Below are 20,848 nucleotides of genomic sequence, written 5' to 3' on the forward strand. Positions count from 1 at the left end.
ATATGAGCTCATCTCACTCGGACAAATGATGTAACTCTTAAGTTTGTATATCTAGAAACACTGTCGCACAGAGACACACACAGATCAGCCATAACATTAAAACCACTGACAGGTGAAGTGAATAACATTATTATAGCAGTAGTTGTGGGATACAATAGGCTACAAGTGAACAACCAGTTATTGAAGTTGGTGTGTTGGAAGCAGGAAAAAAGGACAAGCGTAAGAATCTGAGTGACTTTGACAAGAGCCAAACTGTGATGGTTATAGACGACTGGGTCAGAGCATCTCCAGAACAGCAGGTGTTATGGGGTGTTTCCAATATGCACTGGTTAGTATTTACCTAAAGTGGTCCAAGGAAGAACAAGCAGTGGAGCTGTGACAGGGCTTGTTGATGTGTGTGTGTGTGTGTGTGTGTGTGTGTGTGTGTCTAGACTGATCTGTTCAACACTGAAAGCTCCTTCAGAACTCTTTTCAAGTTCCTGAGCTGATGGTGGCTCACTGTGACCTACACCCTATTAGGCAGGAGGTTTTTATGTGATCGCTGATTGGTGTTTACCAGCCGTAATCCTGGTGAGAGAGAGTTTGAAGCTGACAAGAAGGTTATAGTAACTCAATGAAACACTCTTTACAAGAAAGAAACACGTCTTAGAACAAGTCGAACTTTGAATCGGATGGGTCCTGAGAGCAGGAACACCACAGCAGTTTCCACAGAGGCTACAGTGTGCACAGGATCAAGCGAGTTGAAGTAGTGAGCCTGTGCTCACTGTAGCCCCACTGTTGTATCATGGAGATAATTAAGATTTGTACCAAGAAATGGATAGTGAAATGTGCACGTTTGTGTTTTTATAGCTGGGCTCAGCCATCCTGGAATCTGTGGAGAGAAACACACTGAGTGTGGAGCCAGTGGGATTCCAGCCGCTGCCTGTAGTGAAAGCCTCAGCTGTGGAGTGTGGAGGACCCAAGTGAGTACCACCAGTCACCTGCTCCCTAACCGACAGCAGCAGGCGCCCTTTAAATAAACAAAGAAATGTGTAAATTAATGAATTCATAACCACACAGATTCATTAAGCTAATTAAATCAAGTAAGTTAATAGTATTGACGTCAAGAAGTAAGAAAGTAAAGTGATTAAAGACGTTCGGTAAAGAGAAAGTTAAGTTAGTAAAGCAAGTTACATTAGAGAACTGAGGAAGTGAAGCAGGAATGTAAAGTAAACGAGTAAAGAAACTGAATATAAAGAAATAAGTTTGCCTGCAGTAAAGTCATTTAAGCGAGTAAATAAGCAATGTAAGGAAAGTGAATTCAATTATAAATGTTTAAATTGTCAAATAAAATAAAAATGTTTTTGTACATTTTTTTTGTGCAAGTTAAAAGGCAAGTAAGTACAGAAAGTTAAGCTAGTTAATTAATAAAGTAAATAAAGTAAAGCTAGGTAATTAATTACATAAGTAAGTAAAGGAAGTATGGAAAGAAAATTCTGTGAATATATAATGTAGCTTTATAATGTAAGCTAATACGTGTGTGTGTGTCTGTGTGTGTGTGTGTGTATATTTTTATATATATTATTTAACTGGGATCATTGTTACTGACTGTTAGTGTAGTTGATGTATTTCAGTGTTCCAGTGTATAGGCTGCATGACGTAGCGCTCGGAGTTTACCTTTAAAAAGAAACGTGTTCGTGTTGAGAATCTGCGTTCCTGATTCCCTCTCAGGGATAAAGTGGAATCTTGTGTGTAATTGTAGGTTTAGAGGCTTTTAATTAATCTGAGCATGTGGGTGATCATTAGAGTAACAAAATAAAACAACTTTTATTTCTTAATTTGTTATTTAATTTGATATTTCTTACACATTCACAATGATTAGAGGAGGATCGTGTGATTTATAAAAGATGGCTCCAGATGGATAGTAGTGTTTTATATACAGCTTTCGCTCTCACACTCCACCTTCTCCCTAATCTTCTTTTTGAACGAATGTCTGCTTCTGTTTATCAGCGTTTTCCATCTCGTCTGTTTCTATATTCCTTTCTTTCCGTTTTGCCGCCCCCTAGTAGCAGGAAGTCTGAAATAGTCACGTAAGTGTACATTCTCTCTCTCACACTCTCACTGTCTTTGTATCTCTTCCCCTTTCTATCACTTCATTCTCCACATACAGTAGTTTCTCGTGTTTGTTAGCGAGTTTGTAGCCTACGCTTTTTTCTCTTTAGAAGAGGCAGGTTGAGTTTAGCTGGTGTTATTAGTCTAAGGCGGTGCATAAACAGTATACATTAATACTATATAACAATAGATTTTCTTTTTGGATGTTCAGCTGTTTATTTAAAGGGAATGTTTTCCTGTCTGCAGAAAGTGCGCTCTCAGCGGCCAGACTAAAACCTGCAAGCACAGAATCAAATTCGGGGACTCCAGCAACTACTATTACATTTCTCCATTCTGTCGGTATCGGGTGAGTGTTTCCCTGCTGACTAACATCGATTAGTATCTGTGCCTTCGAATTATCCGTCACCTAGGGTTTGTACAAGGAGTCTGATGATCTGGAGTTTGTCTTTTTGAAATTTTTTAAATACTGAAAAACCTTGAAAATGTTTACATCTAGTAATGTACAGTAGGTTTCAAGTGTAAACGTCAGTTAAAATAACTTAATAGTTTTTACTTCATTTGTTGTTCGATTTATTTCGATAGAACACAAAGATCCTGTCAGAGTCCTTTAGACAGAGGCGGCACCTTTAACTCCTCTGGGCTTTTACTGACATGATGTCGGAAATGGAGCATGATGTCGAAATGAATGCAGGCATCATATAAAAATTGGCTTCTTGAAGACGCTCGTCGTCTCACCTGTAGTAAAATTTATTATTAATTTGTAAAGGAGAAATAAGAATATCTCTGTACGATCTATTGAAATGTAGAAGCATCTGAACGAACCCTGATCACCGAAATGGAAGCTTTTGAGTTTCTATTTAATATGATAAATATGAAAGATGTATTTTCTTTTCCTTTATGATTGAGCCGTTAAAGGAAATCATCCTATGACATAAACAATAGCTCAGACATTTCAATAATTAATAAAGAAAAACAATATTTGAATGAGATCTTCAATATTTGAAGCTGAGATCTGGATCCAATTGAAAAAGAAGATAGCGGAAGATGGCATAATAGTCTTATTTTTTCATATCGTCGCTGTCAGACTGAATCCTCGTATCTCCAAAACCGCTATTTTTCAGGAAATTAAAAAAACGCCGTACCTTATCTGCAGTGCACAGGGTTTAGTCCGCGTTGCAGTGGATTGTCTTGTGCTAAATTCCTGTCCTCAGACGAGCGCCAGAACTAGCGGGGGTCAAGATTTTTTTTTTTCTTTGAGCCCAGTGTTTTGAAGACATTTACCTCAGAAGACGTGTTGATTCGTTGCGACTCTTCTTGAGGAGAAATATGACGTGAAGCTCTCCCGCGGAGTGAGGAAGAGGTGGACAGTTGAAGTGTCCAACGGAGTTATGAGATTTGCGCTCAGGCTATTTTCAAGACTTTAGATTGGTTAATAACTTGTAAAAATAACAGACCCACGTGGGGACTGACCAATAGCATCGATATGTGAAAAAATATGAAATTGACCAAATTTGGACATACAAGGTTTCCGCCCGACAGCGACGATATGGTGAAATACTATACTTTCATTTAGGAGAGTATTATTAACATTCTTTTCTACCTGCATATTTAAATGTGATGTTTTATTTGATTCTGTTTTTCTGCCGTGTCTGTGACAAGTCAAAGTTAAACTCCAGTTATGATGAAACTGATGACGGTGTTGATGATACAGTGTTCATGTAGGCTTTAGTGGCTACTCTTCTCCTCTCCTTTCTAATCCTAGATCACCTCCGTCTGTAACTTCTTTACTTACATTCGCTACATCCACCAAGGACTGGTCAAGCAGCAGGATGGTGAGCTAAACGTTAATCTTTTAACTTTAAACTGTTCTAATGTGTGATTTGTGCTTCATGAATCAATTTGCGATCGTTCTCACGGTTTAAGCAGAATAACCCACTCCAGACCGTGTTCTCCACTTTGAGACGATCAGAGCACTACAGCGATGACACTGTATCCATGATTAATTATGTCCATTATACTTATGATATCATGTATTATGGAGTCAAGTTAGAGATGTTATGAACAACAGCATTCATAAGCAACAGAGTTTTGGAACTCACTCCGTACGAGTCGACTCTCACAAATGGATAATGTCCATACGGCGTAATATAATGCATTCAGTATCGAATAACATACAGAGGACCGGCAGCACAAGCCGTGCGTGATTGTCTCTACTATTCTACTGAAAGCAGTGCAGAAGTAGGTCTGAATTCTCAGCATTCATTAAACAGTAGGTGAGAAATACCCAAATGTCCTACTACCTCCACTGATAGTCTGCAGTATGGAGACATCTGATACGTTTGTGGGTTTTTTTTATGCCATTGTAGGTCACATGATATGAGGATATACAGTACTATAGTTAAAGTGACGTGACATACGGCTAAGTACGGTGACCCATACTCAGAATTCGTTCTCTGCATTTAACCCATCCAAAGTGCACACACACAGCAGTGAACACACACACACAGTGAACACACACACACTGTGAACACACACCCGGAGCAGTGGGCAGCCACTTATGCTGCGGCGCCCGGGGAGCAGTTGGGGGGGTTCAGTGCCTTGCTCAAGGACACCTCAGTCGTGGCCGGCCCGAGACTCGAACCCACAACCTTAGGGTTAGGAGTCAGACTCCTAACTGTGCTTTATAGTCGGTGTTGCTGCTGGATGCTTGAATTTCCTTCAGGATCAATAAAGTATTTATCTATCTAGACCATGTACTGCTAGAGCTGCTGAACTGTGGCCATTGTACAAACACAGACTGGAGTGTACTTGTTGTGTTTGAGCATATTATCAATATGTTATAGAATGTCATAAAGCGTATATACCTGAAGACGTTTTCATGCTGGGAAACTTCGCAAAGCCTCGTGATTGTTCCAAAGAATTGAGACGCACGAGACACCTTCTGTAAATGTTAAATAAACGGTACATTTTTAATATCAGTTCATTATTAGTCTTAGATCATGTGGCTCAACTGGAATACTGTCTTGAGTCAAGCAGTTGTGTAAAGAAAAAAAAAAAGACACTTTTTTTTTTTGACCAATCAGATTAGAGAATCTTCAACAGCTAACTGATTGATTGATTTCTTCAGTTATCACCATTCAAGAACGAGTAGAAAACCTTACTGTGAATTTGTCTGAAAATAATGTGCGCTATTAGTGTTCCTCACCAATCAGTAATCATATCATCAATATCTGTGGCTTTTTTTTTTGCTTCCTTCAGCTGAACAGATGTTCTGGGAGGTCATGCAGCTGCGTAAGGAGATGTCATACGCCAAGCTGGGCTACTACAGAGACGAACTGTGAGCACCGGGCAAGGAGACCATGTCTGAAATAATCATGTGCAGGGGGATGGGGTTCTGCAGTTAACCAAGAGGTGTCACAGGGACCAGTTCTCTTTCCTCTCACCTCAACACTCCAGCACTGTGTGTGTGTGTGTGTGTGTGTGTGTGTGTGTGTGTGTGTGTGTGTGTGTGTGTGTGTGTGTGTGTGTGTGTGTGTGTGTGTGTGTGTGTGTGTGTGTGTCAGAGCTTAACCGTCTATGTTTCCAGGCCCTTTCCTATTTAAAGTCCAACAGGAGTTGCTGAAGTAGATTACCGGAGTTGAGTTTGTGTACTGATCACTACATGAAGGAGAATCACAGAGATTAATGCTGGGTTTGTTTTTCCATTCCATTCTGTACACCTTAGACAAGAAAGCATCGGACCCCATACACTCGACTCCACTTGTGCTTTCGGTTCACTCTAAATTTAGCTAGCGGTGTGCTGTTGTGTGTGTGTGTGTGTGGAATGTGCCGTACATCTGTTTTTTCTTGGAACTGTCTCATCGGTCGTTTGTGCATTTTCTTCCACATCTCATCACTCTTTAACCCATTTTGATTTTTAGTGCCTTTCTGAAACACCGAATAAAATTGTATACCTCCAGATACTGTTTACCTTGTTGTTTATGAAAAGCCAAATATACAGTAAGTCATGTTCTGTATACTTTATATTCTGTTCAGGCCTTAACGTCTTGGTGGTCTTGTATGATCCAAAGAGACTGAGACACATAAAGCAGAGTGTGAGACAGGAAGGATACAGATACACTTCTGTTTACAAACAGTTACTGCATCCAGAATAGAATAGTGCAGATTCCCATTGATCATTCCATTACAAAAAAGAACACAAATTGTAAAATGAAACATTCTACTGCACAAAGAGTCAGTTGAGGTAGTGGGTGTTAAAGAAAAAAAGAAAAAAGTCCAAGCTCTAGGTGTTCTCCAGGTTGAGGACCCATATGTCCTGCAGGAAGAAGCTTTTCTTTATTTTCTCTGACTGCCTTCATAGAACGGAAGCTTTTCCTTTTTGAGGTCTTGAGGACTTCCAGCACTGTTCCAGCACTGTTTGCTGTAGGTACAACCCCTGGCAAAAAGAATGGAATCCCCCCTCTCAGAAGATGTTCATTCAAATGTTTAATTGTGTAGAAAAAAAACACAAGCACATATATGCCACAAAACAATTTTCACTCAACAATCCAAACGTGGAGGGTCACGGTGACTTAGTGGTTAGCACGTTCGCCTCACACCTCCAGGGTCGGGGTTCGATTCCCGCCTCCACCTTGTGTGTGTGGAGTTTGCATGTTCTCCCCGTGCATCGGGGGTTTCCTCCGGGTACTCCGGTTTCCTCCCCCGGTCCAAAGACATGCATGGTAGGTTGATTGGCATCTCTGGAAAATTGTCCCTAGTGTGTGATTGCGTGAGTGAATGAGAGTGTGTGTGTGTGCCCTGTGATGGGTTGGCACTCCGTCCAGGGTGTATCCTGCCTTGATGCCCGATGACGCCTGAGATAGGCACAGGCTCCCCGTGACCCGAGGTAGTTTGGATAAGCGGTAGAAAATGAATGAATGAATGAATGAATCCAAACTTCTGGCTGTATAAAACACTTAAAAAAAAAACAAAGAAACATAACTATAGTCAGTTACAAGTGTTTTTCCACATCAAACAGGAAAAAAATATGGAATCGCACAAATCTGAGGAAAATTATATGGAATCACCAAATAAAACACTACTAGTACTTTGTTGCACCACCTCTGGCTTTTATAACAGCTTGAATTCTCTGAGGCCTGGATTTAACTAATGACAAACTTCATCAATCTGTCTCCAGCTTTGTCTTATTACAGTTACCAGATCAGCTTTGCAGGTTGGACCCTTGTCGTGGACCATTTTCTTTCATTTCCACCACAGATTTTCGATTGGATCGAGGTCCGGACTATTTGCAGGCCATGCCATTGACATTATATGTCTTTCCTGTAGGAATGTGTTCACAGATTTTGCCCTATGACACGATGCATTATCATCCTGAAAAATGATGCTACCGTCACCAAACATCCTTTCAACTGATGGAATAAGAAAAGTGTCCAAAATCTCAACATAAACTTGTGCATTTATAGAAGATGTAATGACTGTCATCTCTCCCATACTGTACCTTTACCTGACATACAGTACAACCTCATATCATTAATGATTGTGGAAATGTGCATGTTTTCTTCAGGCAGTTGTCTTTATACATTTCATTGGAACGGCACCAAACAAAAGTTCCAGCATCATCACCCTGCCCAGTGCAGATTGGTGATTCATCACTGAATATAACTCTCATCCAGTCATCCACAGTCCATGATTGTCTCTCTTTAGCCCACTGAAACCTTTTTTTTGTCTGTTTAGATGTTAATGATGGTTTTCGTTTGGCTTTTCTGTATTTACAGTAAATCCCAATACTTTTAGGCGATTTCTTACAGTCCGGTCACAGACATTGACTCCACTTTCTGCCCATTTGTTCCTCATTTGTTTTGTTGTGCATTTTCTGTTTTCATGGCATATTGCTTTAAGTTTTGTGTCTTGGCACTTTGATGTCTGTCTTGGTCGACCTTTACGCTTCCCTTTTACAACCTTACCATTTGATTTGTACTTGGTCCAGATTTTAGACACGGCTGAATGGGAACAACCAACAGCTTTTGTAACATCATGTGAAGATTTACCTTCTTCGAGAAGTTTGATAATCCTGTCCTTGGTTTCAACTGACATCTCTGGTGTTGGAGCCATGAGTTATGTCAATCATCTTGGTTCAACACATCACTAATGTGTACAAGCACTCTTTTTTAACTGCAGACTAATTATGTAGCTTTGTAGAAGCCAACATTCTGTTTTCCTATTTAAGCTTAGACAAAAATGTATTAAGAGTAACTCCTCCTAGGGCTTTAGAGCCACATGCACCAAATTCGCATATGTTGTAGACGCTGGTCTGAAGTTTGTTGCTGTTACTTTTCTAAGCGATCTGAGTACCGGTACTTCCGGTACCGGGTCTCAAAGTGGCCTTTTTTCCTATAGACTCCCATTATAAACTTTGGAGGTTTATAACTCGGCAAGCTTTCAAACTATCTACACCAAACTCGACCATCTCCTTTAGGGTGATACTCTGAACAAAGGTTTACATTGGTGTACCGACTGGCCTTCCGGTTGTGCCGCAGCCCCGCCCCCAAAATATGCAAAATCAAAAAACTTTTTACAACATGGACATGTGACATATCAAAACACTCAGAACAATGAGGGGAACTTCCTCACATGTATTCTGATGACGTCACATGCTCATGTCCGCTCGCCTCCAAAAGTATTGGCACCCTAGCGGTCCAGTAGCTTTCACAATCTTTCTGTCCACTTGCCTCCAAAAGTAACACTGACCCTTATGTCCACTCGCCTCCAAAAAGCACCGGCCTTTGCGAATACTTGCCTCGTCAAAGCCAACATCAAAGTTTGTCACGACGAACTTTACAAATCTAGTTAGCAGTTGTAATCAGATACAGGTGTTTGTTTTACAAATGCAAAGGTCATGGTGATTCCATATCATTTTCCTCAGATTTGTGAGATTCCATATTTTTTTCCTCTGTTTGATCTGTAAAAGCAGTTGTAATTGACTATAGTTATCTTTCTTCCTTTGTTTTTTTTTTTTTTTTTTAAGTGTTTTATACAGCCAGACGTTTGGATTGTTGAGTGAAAATTGTTTTGTGGCATATATGTGCTTGTTTTTTTCTACACAATTAAACATTTGAATGAACATCTTCTGAGAGGGGGGATTCCATACTTTTTGCCAGGGGTTGTATACAGCAGGTCAGGGATCTCAGTGCTGATGTTATGTTCAGCTTATGGCACCATCCTCTGAAGAGCTTGCCTGTCCTGTTTGATGCTGTTCCCAAACCAGGTAGTGATGCTTCCCATCAGGGTGCTCTCAATGGTGCAAGTGTAAAAACTACTTAGGCGGTTCTACTACACTACAGCTACAACTAAAAACTACAACCAGGTATCAGAAATGAATAACTTAGGGGCTACAAAATATTATTTGTGGGTTTTAATAGCAAGGCTGTTTAATGTATATATATTTTTACATATACATTCATATAAAATCATATAAAATTTGGGTCAGTGAGTCAGCTATTACTGAAAACTCAAAGAAACATGATATTAATTACAAATGCTCATAAAATGTTAGCGTTTGGGTGTAAAGATGATTTCTACAACCATAAATAACTGTCTACAGGAGCTGTGCTGTATCTCTGATGTCATGACACTGTTTGCTTTACAAGACCAAACTTAGATAAGCAACTCTTACCACCAGGTTTTCTACATAAACCGCATAGCACTTTTTTTTCCATCTAATCCAGGCCATAAAAACTCTACATTTATTACCCTGAGCAAGGACACCAGCCCTGCCTGCACATACACACGCGTATACGCCTGCGCAGGACAGGCGGATGGAGTTTGTCTCAGAGATCAATGAACAAAGTACATAGTTAGATTCAACAACAGCCGCCATTTCCGTTGAACGATGTAAATTCACCATAGAAAATATTTAGCAATTGAACATTATATGGAGCACCGTCTACACGTGGTGTAAGCGGATTATGTACCAACGTGTGCAATGATGTTGGATTACACATGAATGTGAAGCTGACTGGTGTATCTTCAACAGAACCTGGGAACTTTCTAGTGAAGAAACGGTGAGATCTATCTAACGTTCTATCAGTCCATACCATTCAGTCATCTGTTGAAGATACAATCCTTTCTCAATTTTCTTCATCAAATTGATTCTATCTTCATTTCTACGCAATGGATTTTGTTGTATTTTTTTTCTTCCATCTTTCACAGACTAACAGATTAACAGTATCTGTGTTCGTGTTAGTCTAACTACACCTTTTGTGCTTTTTTTAACTTAGCTTTCTTAGCTTTACATAATTAAATGTAGGTTATAACTCTTCCAGCTGGTAAAATGTTGCTGATTAGCACTAAAGGGATTTGTTTTAAAGCGGGTGGCGTCGTCTTGTGACTTGCTTCCTTGAATTCAGTTATGTTATCGACTACTGCCATATACGCTGGATTGAAGATACATAACACTAAGGAATTATCAAGGAAGTACAGACTAAATTAGAACAGATCAACACCAAGCTTCCTTCCAATCAATAAAGGGATAAATTATGACTTAAAACACAGTGTAACTTAAAGTACAACTCTACTAGGGTTATTATAGGTGAATTTAAAGGTTCTGCTTGATATACAGTATGGTAATGACAGGAAATGCCACAGTGACAAATCCGATTGTCAATGATAGAAATCTGTGAATGCAAGGACCGAAAAGGACGTGGCTTTAAAGAGAAGGTACCTCAGAAGGTACCGGCTGTATGCTAATCAAACATCATCATCAGAAATGTGGTAAAACACTCTGGAATATACAATCAACAAGATCCCTCAACTCCTGATGTTGAAAATGCTTTTAACACAAAGAATTTATATCCAAATGTGCAGTATACAGAGTGACTCTGCATTTCGGTGCCACTATTCAGTAGAGCTCCAGTAGTTCATCAGAAATTGATTCGAACCAAATGAGTTAGGTCAAAGTCATTTAAATCTGTTGCATCACCAATCACGCAAAAATAATCACTATGCATTAGAGAAGGTTCTAAGGTCTATGTAATTGATGAGCACCATTTAGAAAATATCTAAACTATGGAGAATCACCTTACAGCTCCAGAGTCCCAGGTTTGATCCTAAGCTAAGGTTAATGTCTGTGTGGAGTTTCTTTTCTCCTGATGTTCATCCACAAAAATGATACTAGCTGGACTGGGGCAGATGTGCGAGTTTGTGTGCAGGGTTTATTCCCACTTCACTCCCAGTTTACAAAGTACAGTATAGGCCCAGCATCCACCGGGAAGTTGTGTGAAGGAGAGAGTGAGTAGGAAAGTATATTCAGGTGAAACACCACATTAATATTGCTGTGCTGATGAGAAAATTTACAGACTACAGTCAAATATAATAGTATAAATGAATTTATAAGTAAATCAGAGTAGTCTATCAGGAATGTAATGCGTATGCATTGAGTCTAATGGGAGAAAACTCTATATGACTGTATACTGTTTTGTGTATGTGTATCGGTGTGAATGAGGAACGTGCAGAAGTATAATTTATCAGTACCCGGATATCCTGAAGGTAGAAACTGAGGTAGGTAGGTAGAGGTAGGTAGAGGTAGGTAGAGGTAGGTAGATCTGAGTCTGTCAGGATCTGGCAGAACCTCTCTAGTGAAAATCTTTGATCTCTTGGCCCTGGATCTACATCACTGGTTGCAAAAAAAAAAATTAGGAATAAATATATGTGGAGAACTAGTAAACACAAATCTATAGATATCCAGTCAAAAGAAACTGGTCACATACTAAACAAACAAGCATGGTGATATCAGTGTATTGCAGAGCAACAGGACTTAATAAAATAAAAAAAGGACTGGTTTAGAGCTACATTCCATCCAAGAAGGAGCACATGTTATACAAGTAAACGACAGTAACCCACCAATGAAGGCAAGTCCTCAACAGTGAGACAAAGAATGAATGTTTGATGACTTAATAAAATGAAATAAATAAATAAACAAACAAACAAATTGGGTTCATTTATTAAGCTTCAAATTGTTTTATTGGTCATGACATTCTACACAGATAGACAAATCTTCAGTGCTTTATGCTGCTCATGGTCATAGATTCATCACATTTCACTGTTAGACTGGGTGCAATATACAAGGAGAGTTCACCCTGAACAGGATACCGGTCAACCGCAGGGCACCACACACACACACACACACACACACACACACACAATTTAGTCTAACATAAATAAAGAAAAATAAGATCATTCACTTAAGGACAAAAGGACATTGGCCCTGCTGGTGTGCGAGTCACTTGTGTGAGTGTAGATGTGGTTTGAACATTAGGGAGTTAAAGTGAAGTATGATTAGTAATGTATCTGAATATTTCTGAATTAAATAAAAAAAAAATCATCAGCTTTGTTATATCTGCAATATCAAAACATCATTGCTTATCTATCCTTCTATCCATCCATCCGCATATATTCAAAATTTGATTTGAGGATGTTCACATTAGATGTTTCACTGAATCATCGTTCAGATCGTTCATATATAATATAGTTTAGAATTCTATAAAATAAAACTAGGCCTCAGTCAGCTCCGTTGTTGTTGCTGATAATCATGAGAACTCAAATGTAACTAGTATAACACTAGTCTGTTTAACTAGTCTGTTTTAGCTAGCTTGTTATATAGATAATTATGGTAAAATTACAATGGCTTGACTAGCTAGCTACAATATACAGTATGTAGCATGTCATTAGCTTCTTTACACGACATCTTCCTACGTCATTCTGTTTCATTTTTTTAGTTTTTTAACTTTCCTGCACTGGCAGCAATATAAAAAAAATCCACTTAGTTTCTCTTCCCCTTAAACCCATCAGTGTTCTACTCTCTTAATCAACCGTAATAAAGCAGCGAGGGAACGGTTGAGCGATACCAACTTGATTTCCTGTTGTGGTTGGTTAATTAATTAATTAATTAATCTATTTCTTTTTTTTTTTTTTTGATCCGTCTTAATTTTTTGAGTATTGTTTTAATACATCATAGTTAAACTTCATAATCTTCATAATCCTTCACCTAGGTATTTTGTTCCTTGAAACAAATTTGGCCCATTTATGTTAAGATTAAACATCGTATAATCTTTCTGTACTGTTCAGGGGGAGTAAAGCGGAGGCACTACAGCAGGTCTGGGAAAGATCAGATGGATGTCCTCGGTGAAAATGAGGCCCTGCAGCAATTTTTTTATGGTGAGACTTACATCATGAACATCCACTCTGTTAAGCACAATGACTAAAGTGCTCTGTCCAAGAAACTGACTGATGGTTTGAGTTAATTAGAGCAATTAAGTTGATTTGAAATTTTATCGGTCACATACAGAATCCTACACATTCAGATCATGCAGTGAAATGCTTTTTTTGTTTAAAGGTCTGTGTCATAAAAATAGAATAAAATTGAATAAAGTTGTAAAGTAAATGTACTGTACAGGTAAGAAAGGAGTGTAATGTACAGAAAAAATAGAAATGTAGTTTATAAATACAGATATATTATAACTGATGATATGAATGACAACTGTTGTAAATAAACCGATCCTGATTTCATTCATCTTTATGAATTAGGCTAAAATGTGTGCAGTGTTTTCCTGATCTCTTATACATGGGAAGTGACGAGTGAAAGATTTAATACAAATTGAGTAATAATTGAAGCAGTTGAACTTCAGACTTACAGAAAGTTTGATATCTGCACAATAGTCATTTGGAGCATTTTTAATAAATACTCCTATTCCTATATAGTGCCAATATCTTTTTTATAATTCCACACAACTATTCACAAAGGACACATACTACACAATATTAATTAACATTTAAAAAAAAATCATGTTCTTTTTAATATTAGGATAATATGGTGTATTGGACACTGGTGCACTTTTTAACTTTTGTAATGCTATGTAATGCTATGTGTAGGAGTTATAAAAACTCCCACACAAGACGTTATACAGCATTGATTTTATAGGAGGTAGCTGATCAAGGTACATCTAGTAAAAGAATGTAGATCAGATCTTGGGATTGGCTTTGCTTCCTGTTTGTTATTTCTTTTCTGGTAATTGTAGGTGTGCTATAATTGCTATAAAAAAAGTTGCTATAGTTGCTATAAAAAATCGGAATGTGGTAGCTCAGTGGTTAAGGTGTTTGACTACTGATCGGAAGGTCATTGGTTTGAATCCCAGGTTGGTCTAATCCCAGGTCCACCAAGTTGCTGCTGCAGGGGCCCTGAGCCTTAAAGCCTTAAGCCTCAATTGCTCAGGTGTATAAACTAAAATAAAATGTAAGTCACTCTCTGGTTAAGAGTGTCTGTTAAATGCTGTAAATGTAATTAATACATGCCCTCATGGCTGACTGAGAAGACTGTATACAGTCATCCAGACTATTCCCTGACTAATGCTTTCACTAAAACTCATCTGTTTTGGTGATTTGCACTTAACATGAAGTGTGAGTGAGTGATATCCCGGCATTTCACTCTCATCTACGACATATCTTCAGTTTTGTGCTCAGTGTTCTCAGGATCGGCTCGTCATACCTGACCAGGATCGAGCGATTCTGAAGATATACTGTAGGAGTGAATGAATGAATGATGTCTGGTGAAGAAACAAACTGTACTATAGCATCTGATGATGTATTCTTGGTGTAATTGCAACATAGGGTCATATATTCAAGGCCACGTGTCCATAAGTCACAGAGCTATTAAGTCAAGGTCAAATTGTTACAGCAATAACGTACAGTGCCTGTGGGAAAGCATTGATTTATTACGAGTCTAAAGATTCATTGTGTTTTATGTTAAGATTTTTCCTTGGGTTTTTGGCAGTTTATAACTATCCAAGTTTTATTTATTTCAAGGCATTTTGAATTCATTTGTAACTCTGTAATATACACTAGCTTTAAGATGACCTACAGTGCTACAGTGTGGACAGAGAGGTATATAAATATTTCACTGATTCTTGAGATAAGGGACAAAAAAAAGTACTTTTGTAAAGTGACAAATAAAAAATCGATCCTACATTAATTTGAACTGGATATCTTCATAAACACGGGTCTCATCTATCATACCATGAAAAGGAACAGGTTTTTCATTCAACCACTTTTTATAAAAATGTACATTTACTCGCTTAGTAAGTTGACGTTTGTCAACTCCGTCTGACACATGAAAATATGTTTTTTTTGTGTGTTTGATCAATTCAACAACACCGTAAAGTCTTTAAGTATGTAGAAATGGTGTGCCTTAGCAAGGTTAAGTGATAAATTGTATTGTATACACTTTTAATTTTTATTTTATTGTTTTGGAATTAGCTATTTTAAATTACCTTCATTTAGTTTACTAATTTCTTCATTTTTAATATATACAATCAATGGTTTTGTGCACACAAGACACTGAGGCATGTAGATAAGTCGGTGTTTTAATGTATGAACACACTCAATTGAACAAAAGGAACATACTTTTTTTATAAAAATAAAAAATCTCCATCTTACGGTGCTGACACACAACTAACGGTGTTGACACACAACTAACGGTGTTAACACACAACTAACGGTGTTGACACACAACTAACGGTGTTGACACACAACTAACGGTGTTGGCACACAACTAACGGTGTTGACAAACTAATCGAGAATCAAGCTGATTAAAGATATTTACCTAGTTTTAACATGGAAAAGAGAGAATCAAGGGAAAGGGTATCAAACGTCAAACAAAGAGTACCTGGTGACAGGATCTTTAAGGCACACATGAAAATGTCAAAATGTTCCTGGTATCAAAAGACAAAAGCAAATGTATCTGGAGCTCCTCTATTGCTCATCTATATTCGAACTAAACTGTAAATCTAACAACTGATTTGAAAGAGGACACAATAAGCTGAGATCTAACTAAGAAAAGTATGTAATAGTGTTAATAGTGTAGAAATGTTGAGGTGTAACAGGATCCAGAATTCTCCCCATGCATTTCTGACTACTTCCAAAGGCTCACTGAAAAAATGAAAAGTGAACAATCAGACTCATAATGTCAGTGTTTCTGTAAATCTAAATGGGTTGAAATGTCTGTTGTAATTCCATCTATACTTTAACACAGGGATTAAGTAAGTTATATCATTTACTTCAATTTCTCTCAAGTAAGTAAATATATAGAGAGTTTTATCCTGTTATTACTGCCTTCAGTGTAGAGCCAAGCATTAGATATTTATAACAGTTTGTCTAACAGTTTGTCTGACTTGGACATTGGACAAGAGGTGTTGAACATGTCTACGCTCTATGAAGTCCATAACATCAGGGGCTATGGCATAGAGCTCCCTGGTCCAGCTTGCTTGGAGGGGACAAGCTGTCCCTGTCAGTTTCAAAAGGACATCTTTCAATGGACAGAAACAGACATCCCTCCTCCCATGTTTTGGGTGAAAATTGGCAGTAGGGCCACAAGGATGCATAAACTCAACTTTTACGTCTTGGTGTTCTATATCTATATTACATACACATATATACACGTGTGTGTGTGTGTGTGTGTGTGTGTGTGTGTGTGTGCTTAAATTTTTAGATTTCTAAATTCTATGAGTTTTTCCTGAAGTGTTCTGTTCTGTCGAATGTAACGTTGTGTACACAGTGGTGTGTTTTCTGCTTCATAGGGCAGGATGTCAGTGGCGTATTGGACAGTGCAGCGGTCGATACCAGCATTCTAGAGCAATATCTCAGCAATGATATCGACCCCACTTTGTAAGTACTAAGTACACTAAGTTTCTTTTTGCAGTGCTTCCTTATACAAAATGACTGAAATAAAACACACCTTCACACTGCTACATTAATAACACTTATAAATCAGGCAAAAAAATGTAAAAATAAACGTGTGAAACACACACTGTTTGCCTGTTTAATGTCAAGGTCATGCTCTTGTTATATAACTCAGATTAGGGATGAATTGGAGAAAACACAGTGCTGCTGAAATCATTTATATCCTGAATGTACAGTATATATTCCTGTGAAGCTGCTTTGTGACACTTTTCATGGGTAACACATGCTATTCAAATAAAAATCTATAGAATATAACTATAAATAGATCAAATGTGCAATGTGTTATTCTGTAATCAATACAAATGAAGCATCGTCAAATTGATGTGTTGTAATCGGAATAAAATACTTAGCAGTCTTTAAGTATGTAGAAATGGTGTGCCTTAGCAAGGTTAAGTGATAAATTGTATTGTATACACATTTAATTTTTATTTTATTGTTTTGGAATTAGCTATTTTAAATTACCTACATTTAGTTTACTAATTTTATCATTTTTAATATATACAATCAATGGTTTTGTGCACACAAGACACTGATGCATGTAGATAAGTCGGTGTTTTAATGTATGAACACACTCAGTTGAACAAAAGAAACACATTTTTTTATCCAGTGAATGTTTTGCTTTGGCCTTCATAAGATCACTGCGTTGTTGACTGATTCTCTGTGATGCAACATGCCAAGTATTTAACTCCACACCTACTGTGTAGTTTAGGGGTTTGACACTTATCTGCAAAACGGTGCCAAAAACGACGCCAAACAGCAAACACACTGTGTTTAGATAAGTGGCTTGATGTACAGTAGTGCATGAGATTTTTCACTGTTTCTTTGAATCATGTCTTTTTTTTTTTTTTACAGTATGTTACCTGAATCACCTCCAGATTCAGCTTCAGAGCCGTGTTCACCTCCACAAATTCCAGGTAACAACTAGAAGCAAAATATATACACGATCAGGCACATTGGACAAGATATATACACTTTTGGGCTCTTTATGAAATGAAACAATCATTTAAATATCTCTTTGGGCTAAAAATGTCCTTGTTTTCTTGATACACTGAGGCGTGCTTTGTCATGATGCCACTCGCTGTTTTTCCTCCAGATGTCCACTTTGCCTCAGATTTATCCTCTGAGCATCTGGCTCCTGGCCTGCGCACCTCAGCCGGACAGATTCCTGCTCCTTTCTGTCATCTTAAGGCTCCACCATCCTCTGAGTATGATTTGGTGAACTCCATGAAGCATATAAAGAGCAAATCACCTGCTACAGCTCTGAACGTGTGTGATTCATCCTTAAACTGTCCATACAGCAGTCCAAATGAGACCTGCATACAGAGCGCCGGGCCACCAGTACAGCATGACCCAATAGATGTGGTCAGAGGCTACACAGAAGCTGCCACTTCCAGCACATCTCCATGCCTTTTACCTCATGTATGTGTGGATCCATACATGGCCTCCGAACCTGGTCTGAGCACAGGGTGAGGAATGTTTCTGTCTAAATTGTGTTACTTAAACAGAATAATTAGAATATTTGTGAATTCCTGGACGGGGGGGCATGGTGGCTTAGTGGTTAGCACGTTCACCTCACACCTCCAGGGTTGGGGGTTCGATTCCCGCCTCCAGCTTGTGTGTGTGGAGTTTGCATGTTCTCCCCGTGCCTCAGGGGTTTCCTCCGGGTACTCCGGTTTCCTCCCCCGGTCCAAAGACATGCATGGTAGGTTGATTGGCATCTCTGGAAAATTGTCCATAGTGTGTGATTGTGTGAGTGAATGAGAGAGTGTGTGTGTGCCCTGTGATGGGTTGGCACTCCGTCCAGGGTGTATCCTGCCTTGATGCCCGATGACGCCTGAGATAGGCACAGGCTCCCCGTGACCCGAGGTAGTTCGGATAAGTGGTAGAAAATGAATGAATGAATGAATTCCTGGAAAATTAAATGATATGATTTGATACCAGTATGAAAATATTTAATTCAATTCAGTTTAATTTATCAATGAACATTTTCACAAAGAGGCTTTACGGAAATATATACATTCAGAATAGAAATTAGAAATTTAAAACTGATCCCTGGTCAAGTGGAAAAAAGTGGAAGAATAGTTAGTTACGGGGTTGCAATGATTGCGCCAAGATAAAATACTCCACAACCACAGAGATCTTGATTTCTAGCAAATAAACGGGATTAAATCTAATGAATGTTTGTATGTGAGTGTCAGTGAGTAACGAATCATTTCTGTTGTAAGATATTTTACAAAGGCTGAGAGAAGGATTAGGGAGTGAATAAGGTCTGTACAGAAAGGTGTGAGCATCACAGTGATTTTGTTTCCCATGAAAAGACTGAGAAAAAGATTAAAAAAAAATGTGTCTTTCTTTCTTTCTTTCTTTCTTAATTACTTTCTATTTTATTATGTCATTGGGATGGAAATGATGAAACCTGGCAACCCATGTTAATGCTATTTGCTCCTGTGTACACACTTCTCCTGCTGTATCAAGCACAGCTGAACAACGAGCCTGTGTTTTATTATTTTATAAAGGATTACTTGCCTCACTTGAAATCGTCATTATCTCCATTCCTATTTTTCAACAGGGAAACGTTATCTGAAAAGAATAAGAGAAAGCGTTCAAACTCTTTGGATGTAAACACACCAGACAGCCAGTGGAGAGACCAAGCCAGCGTTTGGACCAAGCCTTCATTTTGTGGGTGTTTAATGTATTAAATGATCAACACCATATTCACTATCAGCTGATGAAGAAGTTTGAAAGTGAAAATATTTCTTTGTGTCATGTTGTTTGTAGGTCCTGAGAGGGCTGTGAGTAACATGCCAGGCTATGAGGGTGATATCCAAGCAGCAAGTTCAGCAATGACATACCAGCTTCTGAAATGGGACCGCTACCAACCAAACCAGTGGAGCAGCCTGTACAACGGCAGTCACCAAATTCTGTATGCTTTTTCATGCACATTCACAACAACATCTAGCACGAAGGTTTAAATAATAAATAGCACAGGATCAATGATAGTATTAAAAAAGACTAGTGTATAATAACATGATTGCCTGTTTTTTAATCCAAATGGATGTTTATTTTTATTAATCCCGAGTCTCTGGAAATCACTTGCAACAATGTCCTGATTTTTTTCCAGCTGTATTATTTAGAGTAGAAAAAATATATTTTTAATGCTACTCAAAAACACTCATATATTTGAGACCACCTTTGTCAAAGACATTCAAAGTCAATTTTTTTTTACAACTCCACACATTTGGGGGCACGGTGGCTTAGTGGTTAGCACGTTCGCCTCACACCTCCAGGGTTGGGGGTTCGATTCCCGCCTCCGCCTTGTGTGTGTGGAGTTTGCATGTTCTCCCCGTGCCTTGGGGGTTTCCTCCTGGTACTCCGGTTTCCTCCCCCGGTCCAAAGACATGCATGGTAGGTTGATTGGCATCTCTGGAAAATTGTCCGTAGTGTGTGATTTTGTGAGTGAATGAGTGTGTGTGTGTGTGCCCTGTGATGGGTTGGCACTCCGTCCAGGGTGTATCCTGCCTTGATGCCCGATGACGCCTGAGTTTGGTTTCATAAGGTGTTGCTTCAGAATTTCTAGATAATCAGTTTTAATCATTATAACCCTCAGATTTCTGCAAAGCATCAGCCCATTTTCCACAACATGATGCTACCACCCCACTTCACAAGTGAAAAAAGTGTAATTAAAAGCCTCACTTGTTTCATACCAAAATGGACAAACAGCTATTTTCTTTTATCTGATTTAAAGAACCCTCCTCCAAAAGGCTTTGAAAAGACTTCTGCATTTCATGACAGAATTTTCGGGCTCTCTTAATCATGTCTGATGCCTCCAGCTGCTTCTCTAACACTAACCCTAACCTTTTGTTGTTGTCTTTTGGCTCAGTTGAATCTTTTAGACCAAAAATAGATTTACTTTGTGACTCTTTTCTGAGTGATGTGGTGTCTTTGTGGTCCCAGTACTTCTAAACGTCCA

At 38.6% G+C, this 20,848-nt stretch overlaps 2 protein-coding genes across 6 annotated transcripts in view; both read left to right on the forward strand.

The window, feature by feature from the left end:
* Positions 1–6,049, forward strand: part of rab3ip (RAB3A interacting protein (rabin3)) — a 35,132-nt gene extending 29,083 nt beyond the window's left edge. For both annotated transcript variants that reach the window (XM_060889712.1, XM_060889711.1), the window contains 4 exons: positions 850–962; positions 2,338–2,437; positions 3,854–3,923; positions 5,350–6,049. In XM_060889712.1, the coding sequence (XP_060745695.1) occupies positions 850–962; positions 2,338–2,437; positions 3,854–3,923; positions 5,350–5,432 (366 nt within the window). In that variant the 3' untranslated portion in view covers positions 5,433–6,049. The remainder of the gene's footprint in view (positions 1–849; positions 963–2,337; positions 2,438–3,853; positions 3,924–5,349) is intronic.
* Positions 6,050–9,903: 3,854 nt separating this feature from the next.
* The window catches only part of LOC132858715 (myelin regulatory factor-like protein), a 26,026-nt gene continuing 15,081 nt past the window's right edge, over positions 9,904–20,848 (forward strand). Inside the window, exons 1-8 of one of the 4 annotated variants that reach the window (XM_060889154.1) lie at positions 9,906–10,151; positions 13,213–13,302; positions 16,716–16,803; positions 17,731–17,792; positions 17,972–18,083; positions 18,177–18,344; positions 19,448–19,557; positions 19,657–19,801. In XM_060889154.1, the coding sequence (XP_060745137.1) occupies positions 13,257–13,302; positions 16,716–16,803; positions 17,731–17,792; positions 17,972–18,083; positions 18,177–18,344; positions 19,448–19,557; positions 19,657–19,801 (731 nt within the window). In that variant the 5' untranslated portion in view covers positions 9,906–10,151; positions 13,213–13,256. Of the gene's footprint in view, positions 10,152–13,205; positions 13,303–16,715; positions 16,804–17,730; positions 17,793–17,971; positions 18,345–19,447; positions 19,558–19,656; positions 19,802–20,848 lie in introns of all 4 variants that reach the window. The other 3 variants (XM_060889153.1, XM_060889152.1, XM_060889151.1) reach the window with 3 other exon arrangements.

This window comes from Tachysurus vachellii, chromosome 16, assembly GCF_030014155.1.
Source record: "Tachysurus vachellii isolate PV-2020 chromosome 16, HZAU_Pvac_v1, whole genome shotgun sequence".
Lineage (NCBI taxonomy): Eukaryota > Metazoa > Chordata > Actinopteri > Siluriformes > Bagridae > Tachysurus > Tachysurus vachellii.